The 26801-nt window shown below is 34.6% G+C and overlaps 4 protein-coding genes across 6 annotated transcripts; 3 read left to right on the forward strand and 1 right to left on the reverse strand.

Annotated features, from left to right (window-relative positions):
* Positions 1-978: 978 nt before the first annotated feature.
* LOC132623266 (calcium-transporting ATPase 2, plasma membrane-type-like) lies at positions 979-9106 on the forward strand. Of its 2 annotated transcripts, none has more exons than XM_060337997.1 (7): positions 979-1955; positions 4860-4938; positions 5015-6966; positions 7091-7249; positions 7760-7931; positions 8055-8353; positions 8455-9106. In XM_060337997.1, the coding sequence occupies exons 1-7, from the start codon at positions 1779-1781 to the stop codon at positions 8692-8694; spliced, it is 3078 nt and encodes a 1025-aa protein (XP_060193980.1). In that variant the 5' UTR covers positions 979-1778; the 3' UTR covers positions 8695-9106. The 2 variants fall into 2 exon arrangements, with proteins under 2 accessions (XP_060193980.1, XP_060193981.1); XM_060337998.1 differs by having other exon boundaries at positions 981-1955; positions 4884-4938.
* An 839-nt stretch (positions 9107-9945) lies between these two features.
* On the forward strand, positions 9946-11583 carry LOC132622861 (cell wall / vacuolar inhibitor of fructosidase 1-like). Its single transcript, XM_060337534.1, has 2 exons — positions 9946-10337; positions 11242-11583. The coding sequence occupies exons 1-2, from the start codon at positions 10041-10043 to the stop codon at positions 11449-11451; spliced, it is 507 nt and encodes a 168-aa protein (XP_060193517.1). The 5' UTR covers positions 9946-10040; the 3' UTR covers positions 11452-11583.
* Positions 11584-14386: 2803 nt separating this feature from the next.
* On the forward strand, positions 14387-17709 carry LOC132623539 (BTB/POZ and TAZ domain-containing protein 4-like). 2 transcript variants are annotated; one of them, XM_060338320.1, is made up of 6 exons: positions 14387-14776; positions 15323-15593; positions 16032-16177; positions 16557-16860; positions 16968-17281; positions 17407-17709. In XM_060338320.1, the coding sequence occupies exons 2-6, from the start codon at positions 15339-15341 to the stop codon at positions 17531-17533; spliced, it is 1146 nt and encodes a 381-aa protein (XP_060194303.1). In that variant the 5' UTR covers positions 14387-14776; positions 15323-15338; the 3' UTR covers positions 17534-17709. The 2 variants fall into 2 exon arrangements, with proteins under 2 accessions (XP_060194303.1, XP_060194302.1); XM_060338319.1 differs by having other exon boundaries at positions 14389-14792.
* Positions 17710-19034: 1325 nt separating this feature from the next.
* On the reverse strand, positions 19035-24228 carry LOC132621923 (formin-like protein 6). Its single transcript, XM_060336400.1, has 4 exons — positions 22550-24228; positions 22268-22467; positions 21006-21247; positions 19035-20364 (listed from the first exon to the last, which is right to left on the reverse strand). The coding sequence occupies exons 1-4, from the start codon at positions 23959-23961 to the stop codon at positions 19570-19572; spliced, it is 2649 nt and encodes an 882-aa protein (XP_060192383.1). The 5' UTR covers positions 23962-24228; the 3' UTR covers positions 19035-19569.
* Positions 24229-26801: the final 2573 nt, after the last annotated feature.

The raw sequence follows: 26801 nt of genomic DNA on the forward strand, positions 1-26801 counted from the left end.
TACATAGTAGGGAGATTGTTTACATAGTAGGGAGATTAGTACAGAAAACATAGTAAATAAACTTACATGTTTTGAAGAAGGAGGGAGGTTTCCCTTTCGGGGAACCCCAAAAACTACTTCACACTAGGGGGTAGTAAAAAAAAAACTTAATACTATTTTACAATAGAAGTTTATATTACACTGGTTTTTGGCTGGGTAAGGGATTGGAGCATTTGATGAAAGAGAAGGGGAATATGGAAGTTTTCTAGAGAGAGGTGGTTGTAGCTCTTGTTGGTGATGTCTTCGCTTCTCCACAAATGCTGCTATTTATAGGTGTCTTGGCGGACTTCAACTTCGGATTTCAAAATGTTGAAGAATCTTTTGAGTTCAGCCGGGTGCTCTTTGGGCCCCATCATCACGTGAACTTTTTCAAAAGAAAACTTTATCTTCTTGTCCGCTAGTTGATCTGTCCATTTACTGTAGCTGCTTTATTAAAGTTACTTTTTTGCAGATGTCTTCTAGCCGTTTCAACGAATCTTTCAGTCTTTTGTCTCATCATGATTATTTCCTCCACTACTTTTGTCTGATCTTTTCACACACACACACACACACACACACACACACACACACACACACATATATATATATATATATATATATATATATATTTTTACGTGTCTAAATTATGTAGTGCAATTGAATCAAAACTCATTCCCGAATCGTAGTCGTTTGGGTCTTGTGAATCTTGAAATGCACTATTCTGAAAATTTACCATATCTCATTCTTCTGAACTATGGACTGGTGACATCCTTGGACTTGGAGATAATTCTGGACTAGGGTTCTTGATTACATGCTTGTCTTGTTCTATATATATATATATATATATATATATATATATATATATATATAGATATAGATATAGATTTTTTATTCGATGGGTGTTCTATATGTGCTTTGGAATTCAAATTCATCCGAATTTGTACCACACATAAGATTCGGTAAAGCACTTTGTATTAGAATTTTTCTTAATTCTAAAAATCAAATCCGAAACTTCATGTTAAAATTGCATGCCACTATAGATCTTGATGACAAGTTACATGACAGTGACTGACCAATCGTTTAAAGAAGAGCTTTAGTGAAAGAAAAAAAAAAAAAAAAGAGAACCAAAAAGGGATATGGGTTCTGAGTCTGCCAAACGCGTAAGAGAAGCACCACAACTTTAACCGAGTGTACCTCAATTAATTTGTCTTAATTAAGGACCATACCCACTATTTAAGTTTTTCATTTCACGTAATTACTACTCCTTAATAGACTTTTTAGCATTACCCAATCGACTAAGTAGATCAAACATAACATATGACCCCCGTCCATTTCGGTCAACTAAGCCATAAAACAAGGTAACGAAAAGAAGGACCGTTTTAATGCAAAAGAAGAAATGACTTAAGGAAGCTCCATTAATGTTGAACCAAGTATTCATAGCAATTCTCTCACCCAAAACTCGGATCAATCTTCTTCACTACTCCTTAATTCTTTTATTATTCTCATTGTCTCCATAAAGCTCCCGAACACACCATGTTTTTCTACTTTTGTTTCTGTAACTATATTCCTTATCCAACTCGTTTATCACAATGTCGTGGAAATTTCTTACGTCCATTTAACTTTCCTGTCTTTTTCTCTTTCACCGCGTTACTGTTTATTTCCCAATGCGTTGCCTTTTTATGAAAGTAACGGTTCGTCTATTTATTGCGTTATATTTGTAGTAAGTTAACGGAGAAGAATAAAGGAAGGACTAATAAAATATGGAGAGCTATTTGAATGAGAATTTTGGAGGAGTGAAGCCGAAGCACTCCGAGGATGAGATGCTACGGCGATGGAGGAGCCTTTGTGGTGTAGTCAAGAATCCAAAACGTCGATTTCGTTTCACTGCAAATCTATCTAAGCGATATGAGGCTGCTGCCATGCGCCGTACCAATCATGTACTCTCTCTGTTTCTTCTACCATCAGTTTCTTGTTTATATACTAGACGGTCGATGCCCGTGCTGCGCACGGGCTCAACACTTTAGATTATAATGCATCTATGTGTATGTAGTTGTGTTTGGATAGTGGTTATATATATATATATATATATATATATATATATATATATATTATGTTCAAAATACGATTAATATAACATTGTAGTTTGTGCTCCGTATCTAAAACTTTATTATATTAATGTTTGCTACGAATACAAAATCGGCAAATTTATTAATATTTTTTAAAAGAGAAGACTTGTTTAAAAAGAAACTATTTTCCTCTCTTTGAGATAAAACAATAGCAATATTTAAGCATCAGTTGATACTTTCAATTTTAATTCGATTAATTTAAAGGTGTAAAATACTTATTATTTTTTATCAAATTTTGATTTGGATAATTCTAATTCAAATTATTAAATTAATTTTACATGTTTAAAACGAAACAAAGTAGAAATTAATTTTCTATTTAAACGAAGAAATACTATTTTTTAATTTTTGGTAAATATTCTCAGTTTAGCTCATTACTTGTCATGTTGTCTTTTGCATGGTTTTTAAAGAAAACGTCGATTAGAATTATAATTTGACATTTACCTTATTCATTATTTGATCTCCATTTGATATTTTTTTTTTGCGGCATTAATCTCTTTTCACATTTATTAGAGTAAGAATAAAAACAAAAAAGTAATTAAATTCTATCTTATTTTAAAATATAAATATTTTAAGTATATTTATTTTAGTAAACATAACAAATAAATGACATGGCGGAATAGCAAAAAAAAAAAAAAACTGTATGGTTTGACTACTTAACCTTTTGAAGAAAAGCAATTTCATTTGCTCCCACTAATGGATTGATACGCACTTGGCAATGAATCCATCTTTATTGACTTAATGAGATACTTTGAATTTTTTAATATGGAGTGCACTTTTTTTTTTTGGACATTATTAATTTGCACTATATATATATATATATATATATATATATATATATATATATATATATATATATATATATATATATTATGTTCAAAACACGATTAATATAACATTGTAGTTTGTGCTCCGTATCTAAAACTTTATTATATTAGTGTTTGCTACGAATACAAAGTCTGCACTTTTTTTTTAACATTATATTTTTTTTAATATGGGGCTCACTTTTTTTTTTTTGATATTGCTTGATTTTGTTAATAGGGAGTCCACTTTTTTTTTTTCTCATGAGTTCGGAGATGGTGAGTTCCACTTTTTTTTCTTCCTTTTTTTTTGTTTTTTTTTGTATTGCTCGGTGTTATTTAGTATGGGGCCCACACCCTTTTGGACATTATTAGTTTGCACTATTTTTATGCATATAATATAAATATATATATATATATATATATATATATATATATATTCAAAATACGATTAATATAACATTGTAATTTGTGCTCCGTATCTAAAACTTTATTATATTAGTGTTTGCTACGAATACAAAGTTTACACTTTTTTTTAATTTTTATGCATATATATATACACTATGTTCAAAACACGATTAATATAACATTGTATACGATTAATATAACATTGTAATTTGTGCTCCGTATCTAAAACTTTATTATATTAGTGTTTGCTACGAATACAAAGTTTACACTTTTTTTTAATTTTTATGCATATATATACACTATGTTCAAAACACGATTAATATAACATTGTAGTTTGTGCTCCGTATCTAAAACTTTATTATATTAGTGTTTGCTACGAATACAAAGTTTGCCCTTTTTTTTTTAACATTATATTTTTTTTAATATGGGGTTCACTTTTTTTTTTTTTTTATATTGCTTGATTTTGTTAATATGGGGTCCGTTTTTTTTTTCCCATGAGTTCGGAGATGATGAGTTCCACTTTTTTTTCTTCCTTTTTTTTATTTTTTTTTTGTATTGCTCGGTGTTATTTAGTATGGGGCCCACACTCTTTTGGACATTATTAGTTTGCACTATTTTTATGCATATAATATATATATATATATATTCAAAACACGATTAATATAATATTGTAGTTTGTGCTCCGTATCTAAAACTTTATTATATTAGTGTTTGCTACGAATACAAAGTTTACACTTTTTTTTTACATTGTTTATTTTTTTTAATATGGGATTCACTTTTTTTTTCCGTGAGTTTGGAGATGGTGGGTTCCACTTTTTTTACTTTTTTTTTTTTTTAATATTAGTTGGTGTTTTTTTTTTTTTTTTTAATATTGGTTGGTTTTTTTTTTTTTTTTTTAATATTGGTTGGTGTTAATATGGGGACCACACTTTTTTTTTTTTTAAGTTAAACGGACGACGAAGCATGGGTTTTAACCCATGCTTCTATATAGTAGTAATGTGTATCACTGATTAATTTTTGTATTATATACAATAATAAAGGAGTTGACATAGAATATGTCCACTAAAGCACCAAAACCTCCATTTGCTCTAAGTGGACGCGAGCTAGAATGCTTGTGTAGCTTGATTGTTCGAATGTCTATTTACCATGGTATATGGCTTGTATAAAGGAATTGAGAAATAATTGATTTGATTTGATTGATATAATAACTAGGCAACTTGATGAAATGCAATATCTACATTTATAACACAGTTGATTTGTTATGTTATAATATCGATCCTTTTTTAAAAGTTTCGTGTAGAATTTTTCTTTTTTCAAAAGGAAAATTTTTCCTTGCCTGATTTCATCTTGATTGTTTGGTTGCATTGAGGTGCTTGCCAGTTTGCAGCATCAGTGTCTTGCTATCTCAAAATTGTATTAAAACTTGGTCTGATTTGACGTTACTATCATGTTGTGTTGTGCACTGAAGCGACAGAGTCATTAACAAAATGCTGGTTCTTAAATGTTGTAGAACCTTATGTTTCATGTGTTACAGGAGAAACTAAGGGTAGCAGTTTTGGTTTCCAAGGCTGCATTTCAGTTCATATCAGGTGAAATTCAATTTAACATTCGGTTTATTAGGGTTATTCCGTGGGAAAATCTTAAGGTTAATTTTCTGACTTGCAGGTGTGCAAGTAAGTGACTACACCGTCCCTGATGAAGTTACAAAAGCTGGTTTTCAAATTGATGCGGAAGAGCTAGGATCCATAGTTGAAGGCCATGATCTGAAAAAGGTGAAATTTCATGGTGGAGCGGATGGTATTGCAAATAAACTGGCTACTTCAAGTACCGATGGGCTATCTACGCGTGATTATAGTGCTCTAAACCGCAGACAAAAGATTTTTGGAGTTAACAAATTCCAAGAAAGTGAAGCTCGGAGCTTTTGGTTGTTTGTTTGGGAAGCCCTTCAAGACATGACCCTCATGATCCTTGGTGCGTGTGCATTTGTTTCTCTACTTGTTGGCATTGCAATGGAGGGATGGTCAGATGGGGCTCATGATGGTCTTGGAATAGTAGCTAGTATTTTGTTGGTGGTCTTTATTACTGCAACAGGTGATTATCGTCAATCTTTGCAGTTCAGAGACTTGGATAAAGAGAAAAAGAAAATTTCCATCCAAGTTACTAGGAATGGATACAGACAAAAGATGTCTATATATGATCTAGTTCCAGGTGATATTGTTCATCTCGCAATAGGAGATCAAGTCCCTGCAGATGGACTTTTTCTTTCAGGATTTTCTGTTTTAATTGATGAGTCCAGTTTGACTGGAGAAAGTGAGCCAGTGATGGTCACTGCTCAGAATCCTTTTCTTCTTTCTGGCACCAAGGTCCAAGACGGGTCTTGTAAGATGTTGGTAACGACAGTAGGGATGAGGACTCAGTGGGGAAAACTGTTAGCAACTCTCAGTGAAGGTGGAGATGATGAAACTCCATTACAAGTCAAACTGAATGGAGTGGCAACAATCATCGGGAAAATAGGCCTTTTCTTTGCTGTTGTGACTTTTGCAGTACTTGTGCAGAAAATGTATAGTCGTAAACTGACAGAGGGATCCCACTGGAGCTGGTCTGCAGGAGAGGCTAGAGAATTATTGGAATACTTTGCAATTGCAGTTACAATTGTAGTGGTTGCAGTTCCCGAAGGACTTCCCCTCGCTGTGACATTGAGCCTTGCTTTTGCCATGAAAAAGATGATGAATGATAAGGCACTTGTCCGACATTTAGCAGCTTGTGAGACAATGGGCTCTGCTACAACTATTTGTAGTGACAAAACTGGCACGCTAACAACCAACCGCATGACTGTAGTGAAAACATGCTTCTGTATGAATGTCAAGGATGTGAATAAGCCGAGTGATGCATCCTCCCTTTGTTCTGAAATCCCGGATTCTGTACTAAAAACATTACTTCAGTCAATTTTTAACAATACTGGAGGAGAGGTTGTAGCTACCAAGCACGGGAAACCTGACATATTGGGAACACCAACTGAGACTGCTATATTGCAATTTGGTTTAGCACTTGGTGGAAATTTTCAGGCAGAACGACAAGTTGGGAAACTCATAAAAGTTGAGCCATTTAACTCTACTAAGAAGCGCATGGGTGTGGTGCTGGAGCTTCCTGAAGGAGGTTTAAGGGCTCATACAAAAGGTGCTTCCGAAATAGTTTTAGCTGCCTGTGACAAGGTAATTAATTCAAGTGGAGAGGTTGTTCCCTTGGATGAAACATCCACTAACCATCTGAAGACCACAATTGATCAGTTCGCCAGTGAAGCTCTTCGCACCTTGTGTCTTGCATATATGGAGCTGGAAAAAGAATTTTCCCCTAATGCTGATATTCCAGTTTCTGGGTACACTTGCATAGGTATTGTAGGTATAAAGGATCCTGTTCGTCCTGGAGTCAAGGAATCTGTAGCGCTCTGTCGTTCAGCTGGTGTCACTGTTCGAATGGTTACTGGAGATAACATCAATACAGCAACAGCCATAGCTAAGGAATGTGGTATACTGACTGATGCTGGTATTGCCATTGAAGGTCCAGTTTTCCGAGAGAAGAGTCAAGAGGAAATGCTAAACCTAATTCCCAAAATTCAGGTACTTCAATCATTTTGGTTTACAAATGAGAATGGAGAAATTGTTACAGATTATCTTTACATAAGTTCCTTGCTCATTCATTGTGTAATCTATTTTCTTGACTACATCCTCTTTACTTCTTTAGGTGATGGCTAGGTCTTCACCACTAGACAAGCACACGTTAGTCAAGCAATTGCGTACCACATTTAATGAAGTGGTAGCAGTAACTGGTGATGGAACTAATGATGCTCCTGCACTACATGAAGCAGATATCGGACTTGCTATGGGCATTGCTGGAACTGAGGTAAATATATAATCTCTCGTCAGTCCTTTCCAATCAAAGTTGTTAAATTGTTGAGTGTTTTGCGTTTTACTTGAGTACCAAATTCTCATTGGATATTGCAGTTACATGCACAGTTAATTGGAGGATAATAAGTACTGCTGAATAGCAAAAAGAAATAAAAAGCATTTTATGTCTTTAAGTGCTTGGGATTTTCGCCAGTGCTCTTTTAAGTTTGCCTCTTCTTTGGTTGACAACATACTTATTCTAAGGCTTGACAGTTGAGATGACTGGTCTAAATATTCTATTTGCAAGTCTAATGAAATAAGTTGTATCCAGCAAAGAGTTTTGAGAAATTTGTTTTCACTATTCTTAGCTGATCGAAACTACTTGATGTAAATTAAGATGAGAATATAAAAGATTGAATCTATCTGATGGCGAGCATCTATCTATACTGACTAAACAAGGCAAAGTTTGCTACATTGAGTGGTTAATTTGTACGTTTATTCTGATATACTTTGACTCGGGTTTCAGGTTGCCAAAGAGAGTGCTGATGTCATCATACTGGATGACAATTTCTCCACAATTGTGACAGTAGCCAAATGGGGACGTTCAGTCTATATAAACATTCAGAAATTCGTTCAGTTTCAGCTGACTGTTAATATTGTTGCATTGGTTGTCAACTTCTTGTCAGCTTGTTTCACTGGTCAGGAGTCTTCCTCTTCTTGTACTATGCTTTTAAAGCGATTTAGATTTTCAGTTATTTCTGTTCCATAGGCACCCAAATATTATTCTTAACTATCATGCTTCTGCTCATAATATCCTTCAGGGACTGCTCCACTTACTGCTGTTCAACTCCTGTGGGTTAACATGATCATGGATACTTTGGGAGCCCTTGCCCTTGCAACAGAGCCTCCTCATGATGGACTAATGGAAAGAGCCCCGGTGGGCAGGTCAGGAAATTTTATAAGTAATGTGATGTGGCGGAATATCTTGGGACAATCCTTATATCAGTTCCTAGTAATATGGTTTCTTCAGTCAAATGGAATGGCATTATTTCGCCTAAATGGCCCTGATGCTACACTAACGCTCAATACAATAATCTTCAACACATTTGTATTTTGCCAGGTAAAAATTTGAAAGACCTTTGCAATTATTTTCTCCAGGAAGTAAGATAGTGGTGTAAGAGAAGCACTAGTGGTTTACACTATTTTTATTCTTATTTGCAGCTCTTCAATGAAGTGAACTCCCGAGAGATGGAAAAAGTTGAGGTTTGGGAAGGAATGCTTGATAATTATGTATTTGTTACAGTTCTCAGCGTAACACTTGTGTTCCAAATCATAATTATAGAATATCTGGGGACATTTGCAAGCACAACACCAATCTCATTCGGCCAATGGTTCATTAGTGTATTTTTCGGATTCTTGAGCATGCCTGTTGCAATAGGCTTAAAAAGGTTTGAGGTATGAAGTAGTGAATTGAAGGTACCATGTCTTTTTGTACAATCCGCTCACGAAAACTCAATAGGACAATGAAGTTTTTTGAATGTTGCAGCCTCAGTAACACAATTGTAACTTCTAAGATCCCAAAATTTCTTATGTTTCCCAGGTTTTTCTTTGCTTGAGAGGGAAAAAAAAAAAAGAAAAAAAAAAAAAAAAACAACAACAACAACAAAGAATAGGAGGATCCAGGATCCTAACACTTTGAAGCACTGTCTAGCCAAGGCTTTCAAGCATCATCTGATTTACCTTGATTTTAGCACATAGAATAGTGTTACTCCTTCAAACAGCTTTAGCATTTTTCTGATTTGTTGGGATTTGTCATGTAATTATAACTTTACCTGTTGATGAAGAATTTTTTTGCTTTAAGCTTTCAGTTCTCTATCTAAGCGTGGCTCTTCTTGTTCTGTCTGTTGGATACACGCAAAAGATCGACAACATTTTAAAAATTATGAAGCTGTTTGATATTTTTATTTAGAACGAACTCCAATGGAGTCTAAGAAGGTACTATGTTTGATGCTGAAACTGCTAAATTTCAGAACTTCTCACTTAATCTTCGTTTTTGTTTACCCTTTTTTATTCTTACCTTTTTCTTTTCTTTTCCTTTATTTTCTTCCTTTTCCTTTTGTTCTTCCTCTCGTCGTTTTAGAAAATAGAAGTCAAATAAATCTTTGACCCTATAATAAAAGGGTTGACTGAGAAAAGTGAATTTCATTAGTTTTGAGGTATAAATTTGACCAAGTATTTCAACGGTAAGAACATATCTCTGACCAAATTTAAACGGAGAACAAAATTGTTATTTTTCATAATATGAGGCAAATCTGAGTTATTCCATTATAGATAAGGGCATATTTATGACTAAATTCAAATGGAGGCAAAATTCTTTCCTTATAGTTGATAGGCATTTTTGGGCTTTCCCCCCCCCCCCCCCCCCCCCCCTAGCCGTTTAGTACATATCTTACATGAAACTTATACTAGTATTTTGCACTCAATGACATGACATCTTTTGCTGGAGTCAAAGCAAAAGATCCATTGCAATTATATTCAGTCAACATGTTTAACTTAATAGATAAAAACATAATATTCTTCCCAATTCTGCAATAAATTATAAATCTCAACTTTTCATATTAAATATCTCACCTTATTTGGTGTAATCTAACATTAATTTCTTATTATCCAGTAACATTACATCACTACTTATATAAGAGATCCTGGGTTAATGTTTACTATCAATTCAAAAAAAAAAAGTCTCATTTTGACTCCACAAGAGCCTGAAAACTTGCTTGTTAGCATTATTTGTTTTAGCATTTTTCAAGATGATGAAGAATTTAGTTTGTCTTACTTTGTTTGTGACCTTAGTAGTGCAAACAAGTGCCGATAAGAATCTAGTACAAAACACTTGTAAGAACACACCCAACGAAAAGTTGTGCCTCAAAACCTTACTGGCTGACCCACGCAGTCCCAGTGCGGATGTATCTACACTGGCGCTGATAATTGTGGATGCCATCAAAGTTAAGGCAGCGCAGGCGGCAACCTCCATTTCCAAGTTACGACATTCTAATCCTCCGGCAGCCTGGATTGTCCCTTTGAAGAATTGTGCATTCAACTACAAGGTACTCTCTCAGTCCAATTTAAGTGTCTTTAGTTTGATTGGGAACAAAATTTAAGAAATAAAAATAGACTTTTGAATCTTGTAGTTCTATAATAAAGATGTGGCAATCTACTAAAATGTCCTTGAATCTTCTGATTTTAAAATTGTCACGTAGCATGTTTGAATTGTCAACTTTCTAAATGTAGAAAGAAATATTCTTTCTGGGGCAACAAATCAGGACATAGTATATTTGACTTGTCAACTTTCTAAATATAGAAAGAAATATTCTTTCTGGGGCAACAAATCAGGACAGTAAGACATTTACATATAATTCTTTTTTGTGTACTCAATTATTTTATTCTATCAAAATTATATGTGCGTGAAATCTATCTTTTACATTTTTGTTCCATAAATAAAGTATTTATTTTTTATGCAAGTTAAATACAATGAAAAAATCATAATATTTAACAAGCAAAACAAGACAAAGGTTGATAATTTAGAGGGCAAAATAGATATTTAAATTGTTCAAATGAGATTGGGGGGAGGGGGAATGTTAATTGTTTAAAATTGGGAGGTGTTTAGTTCTTGAAGCAAAGTTGGAGGAAGGAAATGATTTTCACCCTTTTATATCTATATAAAATAAAAGACATAACTTTTTATTTTGAAATTTATTTCTTTAACAAGATATCAGTTTCATTTTAAATCGAATTCTTAATTCAAACTAATATACCTATTCAAACAGACTGATTGATAAGAAAAATTTTGTCCTCCTATTAGTACGAGCCTTCATTAAAAAAATTCAAAAAGTTAAATTGCATTGTACTAGTGGATTTATTATATCTTGAATAATCATGATAATAACATTTTCATGCATCAAAAGGCTAAAGCTTTCTTTCAATTTTGTCTTTCTATCTTTTTTATAATAGGTCGTTCTAGAGGCGGGTGTGCCAGAAGCAACTGAAGCTTTGACTAAAGGGAACCCAAAGTTTGCAGAAGATGCAGTAGTTGGATCTTATGGTGATGCAGATCAATGTGAGAAAAATTTCGGTGATAGTAAGTCACCTACCACTGCTCTAAACACAGTCGTGCGTGATCTTTGTGATGTGGCCAGAGCTATTATCAGAACTTTACTATAAAAATAAGAAATACCAGAAAAAAATTTGATTTTGTATTTTGGGAGTATTAATATTTGATCTTGCAATAATTGATATTCTGGGATTATTATGAGAAGCTTTGTTTTATGTTTCAGAGTTGTCATTAGACATCGAGTATTTTTTTTTTTCAAAAAATAAAATGTCACTTATAAATAATTACAAAATAATCTAACAAAAAGACACAAGGTCTAACGTTAAAGAGATGTTTTAAGAGTATGTTGTTAAAACTTTATTATTTTGGATACAAATTTTGCAGTTATTTCTATCTGTTGTCTACATTCTATTAAATGGCGCAAATTGGACGTTGATTATTTGGACATTAAATTATAAATTGAGTTCTGGTCGCCTGGTAGGGCATAAAGGCTACTGGCCACTGTTTGTCCGGCGATACAGGTAAATTTATATACGTTTTTTATGAACATACAGATCGAGATAACCAAATTGACAAGATGATAAATAGAAATTAACAAAAGAAGTTATGAAAGACGATTTAATTGTATAGAAAACAAGGTAAGTCTAGGCTCCGGTGTTACTGTGAGCTGAAGTCCCCAGAGAAGGTTCCCGACTGAACTAGAAAGTACAATAAGGAACAAGAAAGCTTAAAGAAATTGCTAAGTATTTGTACTATGCTTGTTTGCCCGCTGAAATTAGAATGTGTTACAATGACAATATGACTCTTTATTTATAGCTGAGTTATGAGGGATGCGATCCATAAATCACGCCTTCTTTATGACGAATGAATGCCAATCATACTGGCCAAATAACGCCTGGAGGGGATCCACAGATCTTCTGTAACGGCTGCCTGCTGAGCTTCCACCCTGTCGGCAGAGGCGAAGCCAGAATTTCAAGTTTGGGGGTTTGGATTTTTAAGATAGGAGAACGACCTCAAGCTAATATATAACAATCGTCAAACTAACGAACAAGTACCGATATTTAATACAGTTACAAAAGCGACAAACTACTTAAACACTATACAAATATAAGCATTGTCATTCTCAATTATCAATTTTATGTTTTGTTTTTTTAAAATAAAAAAAACCTACATATAAGAAAAAGAAAAGAAGCTTACAAGTTAAGCCTAGGGAAAAACTAATGCAGGAGTGAGCTATCTGCAAAAAAGGAATTGAAAAGAATGACACAGGTGGATTCGAACACACATCGCGGAGAAACAAAGGGCTTTGGTAGCCACGCACAAACCACTAAACCATCCGCTTGCCTTTGTATGTGGGTTTGTATGTAAAATATATATATTTACTGGAGTTTCTAGTACAGCGTCTACGCAAAAGCTACTGGGTTTGGCCAAATCCCCACGTTACACTGTAGCTCTGCCCCTGCCTGCCGGTAACCCGAACTCGAACACTCTTCTTCGGATCCACGTCTCCATCTTCGGAGATTGTGAGCCAAGAAAGACCCGTGACCGGACACATTAACTCACCCAGGCGTCGCCTAATTACTTACTCACGTCTGACCTGTCATTATTGCCACGTGTCTACACCTGATACTACCACTTGCTCTGGATTTTGACCCAATACAGCCCCTATATGCCTAAGATCAGGATGTACAATCTCCTAATAGCAGAAAATTTAAAATTTTATACTAGAAGCTACGCGTGATATCGATATCAAAAGCAAGCTAAGAGTTGTGTGGGGGTGGGACTCTTGAGTTTCCTCAAAGATCAATGATGCACATTGACAGCGTTACAATGTTTGCATGTGGTGCGTCAGTATACTATAAAATATACTGTAATTGATAAAATAATATCCATATGCACTATTTGTAATTCTGCATCTGTCTTACTATTTAAAAGTAAAATATTTTTACAAATACAAAACTGGATTGCAGAATCAACGTATTCAATGTCCGCTAACATTTTGAGGAAGAGCCCATATAGGTATTGGAGGAGTTAAAATAAGGGAAAAAGTGCAAAGGGCCCAAGATAATACACTCCAAAATCAAAAAAAATAAATGTGCTTCACTGACGTAAGATGGATCTTGTTAAGTCGTGGAAGCTTGTTCTCTCCCCATTCTTTCCTTTCATTCTTTTTCTTAATAGTATTTGTGTTGCTTTCAGCTGAGTCAGTTGAATTTACGTTTTTCTCTATTTAATTTTCAGGCAGCTATAACAAAGGCAAGTACTAACTTTTCTTATGTTTACAGTTTCTCAGCTACAAGTTCTTGTACTCAAGTAACTTTTACAGTGTAAAGATTTTAACGTCTCGTGAAGTGAAAGGGTGGATGGTTTAATTAGATATTAACTTCCGATAGTTACATATAGTGACTCAAAACTCGTGAAGAGGGCATTGTTTACATATTAACTTGTACTCTACTGTTTGCACTAATTTACATACAATGATCCCAAAATTATGAAATTCATTTCACATATGGTTTTTGATATTTTATATTATAACATTTAAGTCATAAAATTATTTCTTATCAAATTAAAATTATTAAATTCTATCTACAATATAAATAAAATCACAAATTATTTTTCTATCACGTTAAAGTCAAAACTTAAGAGTAACAAAAACCTAGGTATCTGTTTGTGTTTTAGTTTGGTTCAATTCGGTTTGTCAATAGTAAAAATTTTATTTCTCTCCTGGCATCACTTTTTATGTGAGAGTGACAATTCAATATAAAAAACTTACAAAAAAAAAAAAATAGTTTGTCCAAGCTTAATCTTGTATTCACAAAATCAAATCAGCCGAGTAATAATGATTTCCAAAAGCACCACTCGGTTGGATTAGATTTGACTTAAATAGATTCACTCGGTCTTTGGCTAATCCTATTGGCTAATTAAGCAATGGTCAACGAAAGCTAACATCGATATCGCATAGGAGCTGACACATATACACATCATCACAGATCTTTATCAATTCATTATTTAATTAACCCTTCCTAATTTGGACCCAATTCTTATTCCTTTAAATAATCAACCTCCATATTCATCATTACTCTCCTTCTTTCTTTCTCTCTCTATAAGATTTCCTTTTGATCCAATCTCCCAATTGTTGCCATAAGCGGCTGGCTTTTTGCCGGTGACTGCAAAGGCAATTCTTATTAACATATTTTTGGTACTAGTCGTGCCATAACGTTTTTTTTTTCTGTAACAATTGGGTTTTGACGGATTGGATTGAAAGGTGATAATTTTGGTACATTATAATCTCCAGATATCAGATAGAATTTTTGGAACCGAGGCATAATTGATTGATAAAGAAAAGTTTCCTTTTTTAATTTTTGGAAGGACAGAGATCAAAGGGGATTTGTACATTGAAGCTTTTCCCTATAATTTCTTCGTATTGTACCTCTGGTAGGTGAATAACAAGGTAATGCCATGCAAATTGATTGATTCATTCATCATTGATTAAAGTTCTATCAACCCTCAATTTTTTTCATTTATTCCCAAAATCAATTGTTCACATTCTTGGATGAATTAGAGGAGTCGAATATTCCCCATACATTATGTGGCACTCAGCTTTTTAAATTATGCCTGATAGGAGCAGCAATTATCAGAACAAAAAAAATGAAAAGAATTCAAAGCTGTTTAGATTTTTCTCGTGTCGGTGCTGGAAGAGAAGTAAATTATGGGTTTTATTATAACAACAACAACAACAAAAGAATACCCAATGTAATCCCACGAACGGGGTCTGGACCCCTACTTTTTTGATAGAGAGGCTATTTCCGATAAATGAAATATGGGTTTTGTTATTTAGTGGAAATGGAATCGTGTTGAATTGATGCCATATAAAAGTACAAATGGATCATGAAATCTTGTTTTTTTCCCCATAAAAATTATAAACTTGAATCTACAATTTGACACGTTGTTAATGGTGATTTACCTTTTTAAATTGTGCAGAAGGATAGTTAAGCGAATGAACAAGAAAAATGAGGAATCTCCGCGGGTGAGAACCTTGCCAAACCCGCCTCCATTGCCAGTGGCTTTCACAAGTAGCCGGCAGGAGAACACATTTGCATTTGTAGCCAGGAAATCAGCAGTGAGAAAATACTGCTACACACCAACAGCTACAAAGAATACGTGGGATTGCCTCTTTGATGAAGGTTACAGAGCCGACGTCTCTATTAACACAGATAACGGTGGCATCCTCTATGCGCATGCTAGTATTCTGGTAAGTTCCTTACACAATTGTGCCCGTGTAGAGTAGATTTGTACGAAAAATAATTTATCTTTATGTGTGGTAATTGTACATGGTATGACAATTGTAAAAAATTTCCTTAAAATATATTTTATCTCGACATGCATATGGTGATCGTTTAAGGTATAGAACATTTTATCTCGACATATGGTGTTTACGGCCATACATTTGAGTATTAAAGATTGACATTATTTATTTTGAGTATTGAAGACAACATTGTCTAATAGTTCCTTAGGTTCATAAAACATGATTCATTTATTCTGTTTTTGTTGTTATTCATCGAATCAATGGAAGACGAAATCATGAAAGAAAAAATTTTCACCATACCCTAGACACACTAATATTCAATTTCACTTGAGTTGATGAAAAGGAGTATGTATTAGTTTTTGATCTCTGGATGTATGTGAACAGGGTATCAATTCTCCAGTATTTAAAAGCATGTTGAGTTTGAAACAATCCAGAAGACATGGTCGTTGTGGTCATCAGCGATCCATCTCTATAAGTGGGGTTCCAGCTGAGGCTGTTCAAGTTTTCATCAGATTCTTGTATTCTTCCAGGTAGAATGATTCTCCTTTGACATCATTTGTGTGCTTTGGTTCCTCCACGTGCCTATTTGGCTTCAAAATTCTTTAACCATATTTCTAGGGGTCACATGTAGGTCAATAATGCTGTTAAATTGTCTGTTCTCTTACTGTACAGTTATCTTAATTTAACATAACTTTCTTATAGCTGTCATGTTTTCACGGCAAGACATTTAATCCAGGCTAGTTGTCTCACGTTCTCACTGTGATCTGTTAATCTTTACAAAGTTATAAGGAACCCAAATTAATTTTGAGATAGCAGTATAATATCCTAATGAAGCTATAGATATTTAATCTGTAATCTGAATTACAATTACTAGGTTGATCATCTCTATTTTCATTCTTCACTTTGCAGGTATGAGGAAGAAAAAATGAAGGAGCATGGGCTGAGCCTGTTGGTGCTATCGCATGCATATGCAGTCTCCCACCTAAAGCGAGAATGTGAGTGGCAGTTGGAGCAAAGATTAAATACGGAAAATGTGGTTGACATCTTCCAGTTGGCACTCTTGTGTGATGCCTCCCGGCTTAGCCTTCTTTGTCACCGTTTTATGCTGAAAAATCTGAAGCCTGTTTCTGCCACAGAAGGGTGGAAAGCAATGAAACATAGCCACCCGGTGCTTGAAAAACAGATTTTGAAGTCTGTAATTGATGAAGATATTGTAAGTAAAATATCCCCCATATGGACAAAATGGATCTTAATTCTTATCCGATTTAAGTGTTTTTTACTTTTTGGTTTAATACTAAATCTACGAAAACTTGTTTGCAGAAGGAAAAGGAAAGAGTGAGAAAGAACAATGAGAGGAAAATCTATATGCAGCTATATGAGGCAATGGAAGCTCTGGTTCACATATGCAAAGATGGCTGTCGTACAATTGGTCCCCACGATAAGGTTTTGAAAGAGGATCAAGAACCGTGCCATTATGCGGCGTGCAAGGGTCTAGAATTGCTCATTCGTCACTTTGCCGGGTGTAAGTTGAGAGTCCCGGGTGGCTGCATCCACTGCAAGAGAATGTGGCAAGTTTTGGAACTGCATTCTCGTCTTTGTGCCAATTCGGATGTTTGTAGGGTTCCTTTGTGCAGGTCTGCTGTGTTAATATTTTTTTCTTTTACTTGCAAGAAACAAACACGGAAGATCAGTGTTTTTTATCAATCAGAAGTCATCATATTTATAGGTTGACTAATTTTTGTTTTTGATATTTATGCAGAAATTTTAAGCAAAAGCGCAGAAAACAAAACAAGAAGGATGAAATGAAATGGAGAATATTGGTGAGAAAGATAGTGAGATCCAAGAGCATTTCTGGAGCTCCATTCTTCTCATTCGAATCCACATAATGTGCAATATAACCAATCATTGTTGTACCTTATTGAATTCATTCTTTAAATAGATATAATTCATTGCATCTTTTACTACTAATATGGAATTTTGCGTCAAGCTACACTTTCTCTACAATGTATCTGTACAACTCATTGTAACTTTTTATTAAGATCAATGACAATTAAATTACTCAGCTAACTTGAGCTCGATAGCCGACTAAGTTTCTATCTCAACTAACAATCATGTAACTAACTGCCAAGGGTAACATACTGAAGAGCTGCACTGCTCTCAGACTGTTAAACGAAGAGTTTGGGAACTACTTGAACTTGTGAATCGTGAACTCCAAATCCTGTGCCAAAAGAGACAATCCAAATCTTAATTTATATTGTATTCTTTTGATCATTTGAAACATTGCAAATGTCTAATGTCATTTCATTTTATAAAACAACAGTAACAATTTTCAAGTTTCAAATGCATAATTACGATCAGATTACATTTTCAAGGATCACTTTAATTCAAAGTCCTGTACAATAAAATAAGAGAGGAAAGGAGTAATAATAGTAGTAATAGAATACTCCTGCAGTTTTATTTTACATGACACTGCTTAATTAGGTACGGAGCTTCAGAAAAAAAGATTTTTAAAATTTATGAAAAATGCAATGATATTTCTGTAGCTACTAGTGTTTCTGCATTTTTTTAGAACAAATTAAAAAGTACAGAGTGCCACAAATAAAAAGGAAGGTAAAAAAAAAAAAAAAAAAAAAAGAGTTTATTTTGCCAGTTAGAACGGCGAATTGCACCTGTCAAACTTGGAATGTTTCGCCGGGAGAAAGAAATGGTGCCTCTTGTGGAGGGAAATCTGTTTCTCAAAATCAGTGTCGTGCCATTACTCAACACAGAAACGCATATTTGTGTGCTGTGATGAAGGCGAATTTTAGCCATTGAGGAACCTGCGCTCCTCTGGGTATGTCTTTCTAAGTACCCTTAACCATTACTCACATTCAATCACTGACGGATACATGTAAATTCGGATCCCTTCATATATCTATTTTTTATACTATATGGAACTAGTACAATTATTAACCAGGCTTACAGCCGTAAAGCATGCATTTTTACAGTCATTTGGTGTGCCTACCATGCATTTTTACTGCTATTGATCATTGATGTAGTTACCATTTACCATTACATAATGCAGATATAGAATTTAAAGGCATTGGATTCACCTGTTAAATATACATACATATCTTCGAAATTTGTTGTTAGTTTTCTATGTACATGTATAATAGTCCAAGTCAACAGTTAATGCACTTACATCCACTGCATATATGTTGGATCCACCTGTCTACATCAGGAAGGGCTTTGTATATCCAAAGAGTTTACTAGGTGGAGTAAATGCTTTATTTGTTTAGTTTTTACTGGATCTTTTTGCATTATTAGTGGCTGCGGGGCCTATACCCCAACAATCTTTCCCTAATATCCACTTAATCTGCTGGTTATAACAGCTGTATGGGACTTAAGTTAGACAAAGGCGTAAAGAATGTTTATTCTATAAAGTAAAAGGAATAATTTCTTTGCATTACAGCATGGTACTATCAAAAACAAGATTAGACTATCATGTTGCCTAGCATTACTTTTATGTCTCTTGACTATGTTTACAAATGAACAGGACTGTGCCTAGGTCTATATTCGTCTCAAAAGACAAAAAAGAAAAAGAAAAACAAAAAGAAGGAATAATCCCTTAACCCCATATCGATTCGTCTGCACTGAAAGTTGATTATGAGTAACTAGTCCTGTTTGATGCAATCCTAGAATGCCGCTTTCTAATATTTTGTATCTTTGTGAAGGTTTGATGTATAGACTGCCTGCTCTTTGTACTGTTCCTACACTTATTACTTCTTGTTCATGGAGCTGACTGCTATCTTTGCCTGCTAGCACCAAAATGTTAATGTCTCCTTGAAGATGTGAGACTGCTTCATACTAGTGTTACTTTCCCCGTCTTCATGCTCCTCCTGTACTTGTCCATTAATGAGATTGAATTATTTTCACATAAATCTCATGGTGATAAGCTATCATCATCCGAACTCCTTCCTTGTTTCACATTATATCTGTTTAAGACTGGGAGTGGTGCAGTTGCAGCTATTCTGAATGATCTTGCACCACCTACCACTGAATGATCCTGCATCCGCCTAACATCTTTACACACATTATCCAATATGGAGAGGAAGTCTCGCACAATCACGAATATTCTGAGGGGATGAGCTTCCTCTTTTGCAGCATCACCATGAAAGTATTCTGTTACCTGTTTGACCATAGATAAGGCCTTTCTTTCTTCTGCCCTTATCGTCACTATTCCATCTTCTGCCTCCTTAAGAAATACTTTCATCGATTCAAAAAAGCTACCTTGCATACCTTCCGTTTCATATTGTAAAATTGATCTTGCCTTATCAAGTCCTACTTCAAGCTTCAAGACATAGCTTCCCAGCACATCTGAGTCCATTGCTGCTGCTTTTTTGACATTACCAAGTTCTCTGCTTAATCCAGAAACAACTTGCAAACCTTGCTTCTTGAAATCCACTTCTTTGAATTTGATGTCTACTTTATTAGAAAGACCGTCGCCTGGGGGTTCAGAATCCAGCTCTTCTGACCTGATAATCTCCTGTACCACAAAGTGAAGCAAGGTCGTCTTCCCATCTGTTCCTTTTATATCTACTAATTTCAAAAGAGTGTCAAGTTTGAAAGCTCTTGCATCACCACGATAAGTTCCAACATTCATGCGGTTTCCTGTCCTTAAAACAGCTTCAAGTAGTTTGAGGAATAGTCTACTATTCTTCAATTCTTCACTAGCTACCTGTTCATATGATGTGCAATGCAGCAGAGTTGTTATGATTCTTTTAAATTATTGTAAGGAAAGTCTAAATCCAGGTATAGGTGCAGAAAGAAATTTTAGCCTAGCTAATGTATTTTAGGTAATTAGTGCAGTATTTCTTCAAGAGTGGCTCAAGTTTACCAGTGGAATAATTTGTTGTAGTCAAGATTCTTAGAGAGGTAATCCATGCTAATAATCTCATTGAAAGTGTTAAATTCAACTCTAAATTAAGGCACAAAGAATGCCAATGTAAAAGTTTTAGTGCAGTTAACCGGGACATCAATATATAACATATTTATGTAACACCATTCTGAGAAATCACAGTCATGAGCCATACTAATACTTCTTTAAAGGAGGAGTTTAAACGAGATAATAAAAGGATAAGGGTACATCTGAACAATTCTTGAGGTATCATAGTCTAATGGAGTCAATCTTAATGTACGTTGGTGGAAGAACTTGCCATTATAATGGTTATGTGGGTCGCATATGGAATGTCCCATTTAGCAAACAAGCATCAGAATTTTGTCCTAATAAAAAATATTGATGTATTGTTAACATGTGAATACAAATGACTTTTAAGCTCTTCGGAGACAGTACAAAGTTAAATAGATAGTCGATAGTACCTCCAAGGTTTGGAAGGATTTCCTCAAATCATTTACTTCGCCATCAAAATTTGCTCTGTAAAGCATGGCTTCTACTCTTTTGAAGGCAAAAGGTATATCAAGCACTGTCTTGAGGAATCGTTCTGCAGGCCCTAACTTTGAGGCTTCTTCACTGTACTCTCTTAATTTTATCTCTTCTTCTTTTGTTGGAGCCATCTTGACGAAAGTCTCCAGAAGCTCAGGCCCTAGTCCTTCAGGATTTCCTGCACCACCAAAAGACATTCCATGTATAATGAAGCTGAAAAAAGTTCTTCCTGAGTGATAATGTACTGGTGTCATAGGTAAATTTTTTTGGCATATAAAGAACTGAAAAATATGCAATTAATTACTCCTAACTATTAGACAATTAGCTTCGTAATGGCATATGATGTCCTCTGGTGCACTTGCTGTGATTAAGCCTCTTTGTTCAAAAGATGGCACAACTTGAGACAATATACTGACGGTCAATATACATGCATGTCTTAAAAGTTTGGTTCAGCAAAATGCTGTTACAGTTTTCAGGGAGATTTACTAAGTCATTAAGTAAGAATGAAAATAATATGCTGCTTCTAGATAAAATTGTTTATTAAGTTGGATACATATTTTCTGACAAGATGAAGCACATATAAGTTTTGAGGAATACTGAAAACATTATAAAAGATGAAGGGATGCTCTGTCAAAATGCTTCAAAGTGTTTATTGAATTCAACAGGACCTCGTGTGTTTGGATATCTGTTATTTTCTGTTTTCTTGCTCTTCTGAAGAGGTTGGAGTTATTGTAGGAAAGCTTTCACCTTTGCAATAGGAAAGCTTTCTTTATTTCTGCTGAGATAATTTGATTATTCTTCGAGACCCCGAATGGTATTAGGAAACTCTTGAGACTACTATGGATTGGATGCTTGAACTCTATGGTGCAACTGCCATTAGGAACTTACAGTTGGAGAACTAGAAAGATATGCATTTGAAATGGCTTTCTCATTACACTAGAGAATGGAAGCAGGAAGGAAAAATACCATATGAAAAATGCAAGTTCTCACTGGCTATTTCTAGTAATGGACTTGATTCAACTTTCTAAATGTTCTCCAATCTAAAGGTTCAACACAATTTAGAAGCTAAGCCTATGCTTGTTATCTACCAACATTTACCCATTTCTACATTATGCAGAAAAAGATTGCACTTTCACTTGTTTGGACAGATCCTGAACTATGTTAAAGATACTGAATACCAATATGAGAGATTACATACCATTTAGAAGGGCTTCAGAAACCTCGTCCTTAGTTACATTCAATGCTCGTAACATTATGGCAATATTCTGTGACTTCTTGGGGTCAAGTACCTTATTCTCCCGCTCAACTGGAGGAAGGACTGATTTTCTTGTTGCTTCATTTGGTACAGAATTTGCTGAATTACATCCAAAAAGTGACTCCATCATGTCCTCATTCAATCTGCAATACAAAAGGTACTTCTTTGGTAAGATATTAGTGTTGCTGATTAATCGAACCATAGTATATTTGATGATCTACTTACTGGAAGGAACTCGATTTTAATTGGTCCCACACTGTGGCTCGATCAGAGGTTGCTCGCACTTTGTCCCAGTGCAAAGGCTTCAACTTGGGCTTGGATGGATCTGTATCGCCAGATTCATGTCTTTCTAAAGAACTGAAACCTTCATTTTGTTCTTCAGAAGAACTTGTCTTCTCACTCCCTGGTGTTGATTTTGGAGTGAGACTCCTTGATTCTGTCTTGACCATTTGAGGGTAAGCTGTTGAAGGAACATTTCTTTGTGATCCTTCCGGTTTACGGGGTGTTGAGAATGGAAGTGGGGGCGGAGGAGGAGGAAGAGGAGGTGGTGGTGGTGGTGGTGGTGGTGTTTTTGATATTTGTTGGGCTTGGTTGCTTATCAATTGAAGCCTTGTCATATCTAGTGGAGGAGGTGCTGATGAAAACTTGGCCCTTTTTGGCACATATGGCAATTCCGGCTTAGTATACTGCAAAGGAGGCTCAGGTGGAAGTTGTTCCAACTGACCCCCTTGTTGTTGCCGCGGTGGAAGTGGAGGAGCTGGAGCTTGCTTAATGGATGGTATTATAGTATGTTTTACATCAGGGGATGAATCAGAAAGGCGTGATCTTGGAGAAGTTCTCTTTGAATAAGGGACACAATTCTTGTTGCTGCTTGGGTAACTCGGAGTGTAACAATAACCTTCTTCATTGCTAACAGAGGAGCCTTGTGGAGTATGAAATGCAGTGTCATGACTCTCCTCATCGGATGATGACATTGCAGTTGGTGAATTCATACTAGGAGGGGCTGGAGGTTTGCTCAGTGGCGGAAGGGGTTGAAGGTCAGGACTTGGCCTATACCTAGTATCCAATCTTTTTACAGAGCTCAATTTTCGATAAGGTGACTCATTAGCATCATTGGACTCAGTCACAGATGATGTCTTAGCGGGTGGCTCAACTGTCCCAATGTAAAGGAAAGTAGAAGGTGGCATTTCTGATTCCTCATTGATCCTCTGAGAATTGCCCCCTACTAGCTTTTGACTTTCATCAGGGTGCTTGACGTGGCGTTTGTAAAGGAAAAATGCCAAGGCGGATAACATTCCCAAGGTAACAATTCCAACTGATATTGCAATTGCCACTTTCTTGACTGGCTTTGCAGTCTGCGTGGCAACTGAGTTTGACACTGGATTTCCATTAGCTGGAGCTGATGGTGGTTGATGTGTCTGATCTGGTGTAGTCCCAGTTGGGACTTCTGGAAAAAAAGGCTGGTCTGGACTGGAACTGACCGGCTCGGCCGGCGGCGGCGGCGTTGAACTAACTGGAAAGAGTGGTTGATGCAGAATTCTCCTGGTGTTTTCCTTGGCAACCAAATCTTGAAATTGAGATGTGAAAGATGAATGCAGTGATAGTATGAAGAAGATGCTTAGAGCTACTGCTCTCATGGTATTAGTTTGAAGGTCTCTCTTCTATTTTGTTCTTTTCCCAAATTCATCTCTGATTTTTGTTCCACATAGAATTCTCAAGAGAGAAAAAGACAGTAAAGAGAAGCTTCTGTTTGCTGCAAGATCTGGTTGTTGTAGTGTGGACTGGGGTGGGTGATGTGAGCATTAGCCCGCACTTTCTATAATTATGCACTGGAATTAAGATTTTGTTATGTTTAGTTGTTTACAGTTAGTTGTGTTTAACCGGATATGAAATTATAAAATGTTAATTCAAGTTGAGTAGGAAAATAGATAAGCAATTTGATTTAAAATAAAAATAAAAATAAAAATGTAAACGTCTCAACTACGGACGCATAAAGGCACAGAATGTCACAGGGGTAGTGAGAATCTACTTTTATGATATTGGGGGCTTTTTTCCACGTTAATGGAACGATGATGAGGGGATATGACAATTACTGCTGGGGCTATAAAGATCACGTTCCATGTTGCTTTTAAATTTGTCCATATAAACTTTTTAAGATTTTGTTTTTTCCCCTAAACTTTGCCTTTTTCGTGACAGAGTGGAGGGGACAAAATAACGTTCCATCCTTTCTTCTTGGTGTACTGTTAAATATGTAGTCGAATGATGTTAATTTTAGTTTCAAAAATGGGTAATTGAAATTTATACTATTCACCTGTAATAGTCATCCCATCCATTTGCATCTCATTTTCACGTGTTTACACGTGTTGTCTCGGTAATGAGCAACTTTATTACACGGCGTGGATTGACGGGGGGCCTTCCATAGTGGAGAAAATATGAACTCTATGGTGTCTCGCCTTCACAGTTGATTTAGAAAAAGCACGCAAAAAAATTCTAAAAGAACGGCATAGTAGTATCTAATTCGTATTATAGTATCAATTACTGTTGGTCTTATTTAATTTTTGTTCCCGTAAGAACTATGGTTTCAATTATCTCTCCTTTTTCTTTTCTTTTTTTTTTTAAAAAAAATTAAAGTGGATACCCCGCCTTCAAAATAGATTTACAGAAAGAAAAAAAAAATGAACAAGAAAGAGAAAACCTAAGGTACCTTGCCAAGTGAATGCTAGAGCACTTTCATTATATACTAGACGGTCTATGCCCATGCCGCGCACAGGCCCAACACTTTAGATTATAGTACATGGATGTAGTTATCTTTGAATAGTGATAATATATATATATAGAGAGAGAGAATATATATTATGTTTAAAACACGATTAATATAACATTGTAGTTTGTGCTCCGTATCTAAAAATTTATTATATTAATGTTTGCTACGAATACAAAATCGGAAAATTTATTAATATTTTTTAAAAGAGAATACTTGTTTAAAAGGAAACTATTTTCCTCTCTTTGAGATAAAACAACAGCAATATTTAAGCATCAGTTGATACTTTCAATTTTAATTCGATTAATTTAAAGGTGTAAAACACTTATTATTTTTTTATCAAATTTTGATTTGGATAATTGTAATTCAAATTATTAAATTAATTTTACATGTTTAAAATGAAATAAAGTAGAAATTGATTTTCTATTTAAATGAAGAAATACTATTTTTTAATTTTTGGTAAATATTCTCGGTTTAGCTCATTTTACTTGTCATGTTGTCTTTTGCATGGTTTTTAAGAAAACGTCGATTAGAATTATAATTTGAGTAATTTACATTATTCATTATTTGATCTCCATTTGATATATTTTTTTTTACGACATTAATCTCTTTTCATATTTATTAGAGTAAGAATAAAAATAAAAAAGTAATTAAATTCTATCTTATTTTAAAATATAAATATTTTAAGTATATTTATTTTAGTGAACATAACAAATAAATGACATGGCGGAATAGCAAATACAACAGTTTAATATCTAGATTAGATCTCAGGCTAATATATAAAAAAATATTGTATGGTTTGACTACTTAACTTTTTGAAGAAAATTAATTTCATTTGCTCCCACTAATGGATTGATACGCACGTGGCAATGAATCCATCATTATTGACTTAATGAGATACTTTGGAAATTACATGAATATTGTTTGATTTTTTAATATGGAGTGCACCTTTTTTTTGACATTATTAATTTGCACTATTTTTATGCATATATATATATATATATATATATATATATATATATATATATATACTATGTTCAAAACACGATTAATATAACATTATAGTTTGCACTCCGTATCTAAAACTTTAGTATATTAGTGTTTACTACGAATACAAAGTCTGCACTTTTTTTAACATTATTTTTTTTTATAATATGGGGTTCACTTTTTTTTTATATTGCTTAATTTTGTTAATATGGGGTCCACTTTTTTTACAGTGAATTTGGAGATGGTGGGTTCCACTTCTTTTTTTTATTATTTATTTATATTGCTTGATGTTGTTTAGTATGAGTTCCACCCTTTATGGGGTGCACTTTTTTTTTGACATTATTAGTTTGTACTATTTTTATGCATATAATATATATGCATATACTATGTTCAAAGCACGATTAATATAACATTGTAGTTTGTGCTACGTATCTAAAACTTTATTATATTAGTGTTTGCTACGAATACAAAGCCAGCATTTTTTTTTAACATTATATTTTTTTTAATATGGGGTTCACTTTTTTTTTTTTGATATTGCTTGATTTTGATAATATATGGTCCACTTTTTTTTCCAATGAGTTTGAAGATGGTGAGTTCCACTTTTTTTTTTTCCTTTTTGTTTTATTGCTCGGTGTTATTTAGTATGGGGGCCACCCTTTTTTTTTAAGGGACAACGGACGACGAAGCATGGGTCTAAACCCATGGTTTATATAGTTTTTTTTTATTTTA

This window comes from Lycium barbarum, chromosome 12 (assembly GCF_019175385.1).
Source record: "Lycium barbarum isolate Lr01 chromosome 12, ASM1917538v2, whole genome shotgun sequence".
In the NCBI taxonomy this organism is placed as follows: Eukaryota; Viridiplantae; Streptophyta; class Magnoliopsida; order Solanales; family Solanaceae; genus Lycium; species Lycium barbarum.

Bases quoted from the DNA above. Each gene is read 5' to 3' on its own strand.
- LOC132622861 (XM_060337534.1), top strand. From the start codon at position 10,041: ATGATGAAGAATTTAGTTTGTCTTACTTTGTTTGTGACCTTAGTAGTG. The intron at 10,338-11,241 runs GTACTCTCTCAG...TTTTTATAATAG, and splicing joins ATTGTGCATTCAACTACAAG to GTCGTTCTAGAGGCGGGTGT.
- LOC132623266 (XM_060337997.1), top strand. From the start codon at position 1,779: ATGGAGAGCTATTTGAATGAGAATTTTGGAGGAGTGAAGCCGAAGCAC. The intron at 4,939-5,014 runs GTGAAATTCAAT...TCTGACTTGCAG, and splicing joins TGCATTTCAGTTCATATCAG to GTGTGCAAGTAAGTGACTAC. The intron at 7,250-7,759 runs GTAAATATATAA...CTCGGGTTTCAG, and splicing joins TGGGCATTGCTGGAACTGAG to GTTGCCAAAGAGAGTGCTGA.
- LOC132621923 (XM_060336400.1), bottom strand. From the start codon at position 23,961: ATGAGAGCAGTAGCTCTAAGCATCTTCTTCATACTATCACTGCATTCA. The intron at 22,468-22,549 runs GTAAGTAGATCA...TTTGTATTGCAG, and splicing joins TTAAAATCGAGTTCCTTCCA to ATTGAATGAGGACATGATGG. The intron at 20,365-21,005 runs GTACTATCGACT...TCATATGAACAG, and splicing joins AATCCTTCCAAACCTTGGAG to GTAGCTAGTGAAGAATTGAA.
- LOC132623539 (XM_060338320.1), top strand. From the start codon at position 15,339: ATGAACAAGAAAAATGAGGAATCTCCGCGGGTGAGAACCTTGCCAAAC. The intron at 15,594-16,031 runs GTAAGTTCCTTA...GTATGTGAACAG, and splicing joins ATGCGCATGCTAGTATTCTG to GGTATCAATTCTCCAGTATT. The intron at 16,861-16,967 runs GTAAGTAAAATA...ACTTGTTTGCAG, and splicing joins CTGTAATTGATGAAGATATT to AAGGAAAAGGAAAGAGTGAG.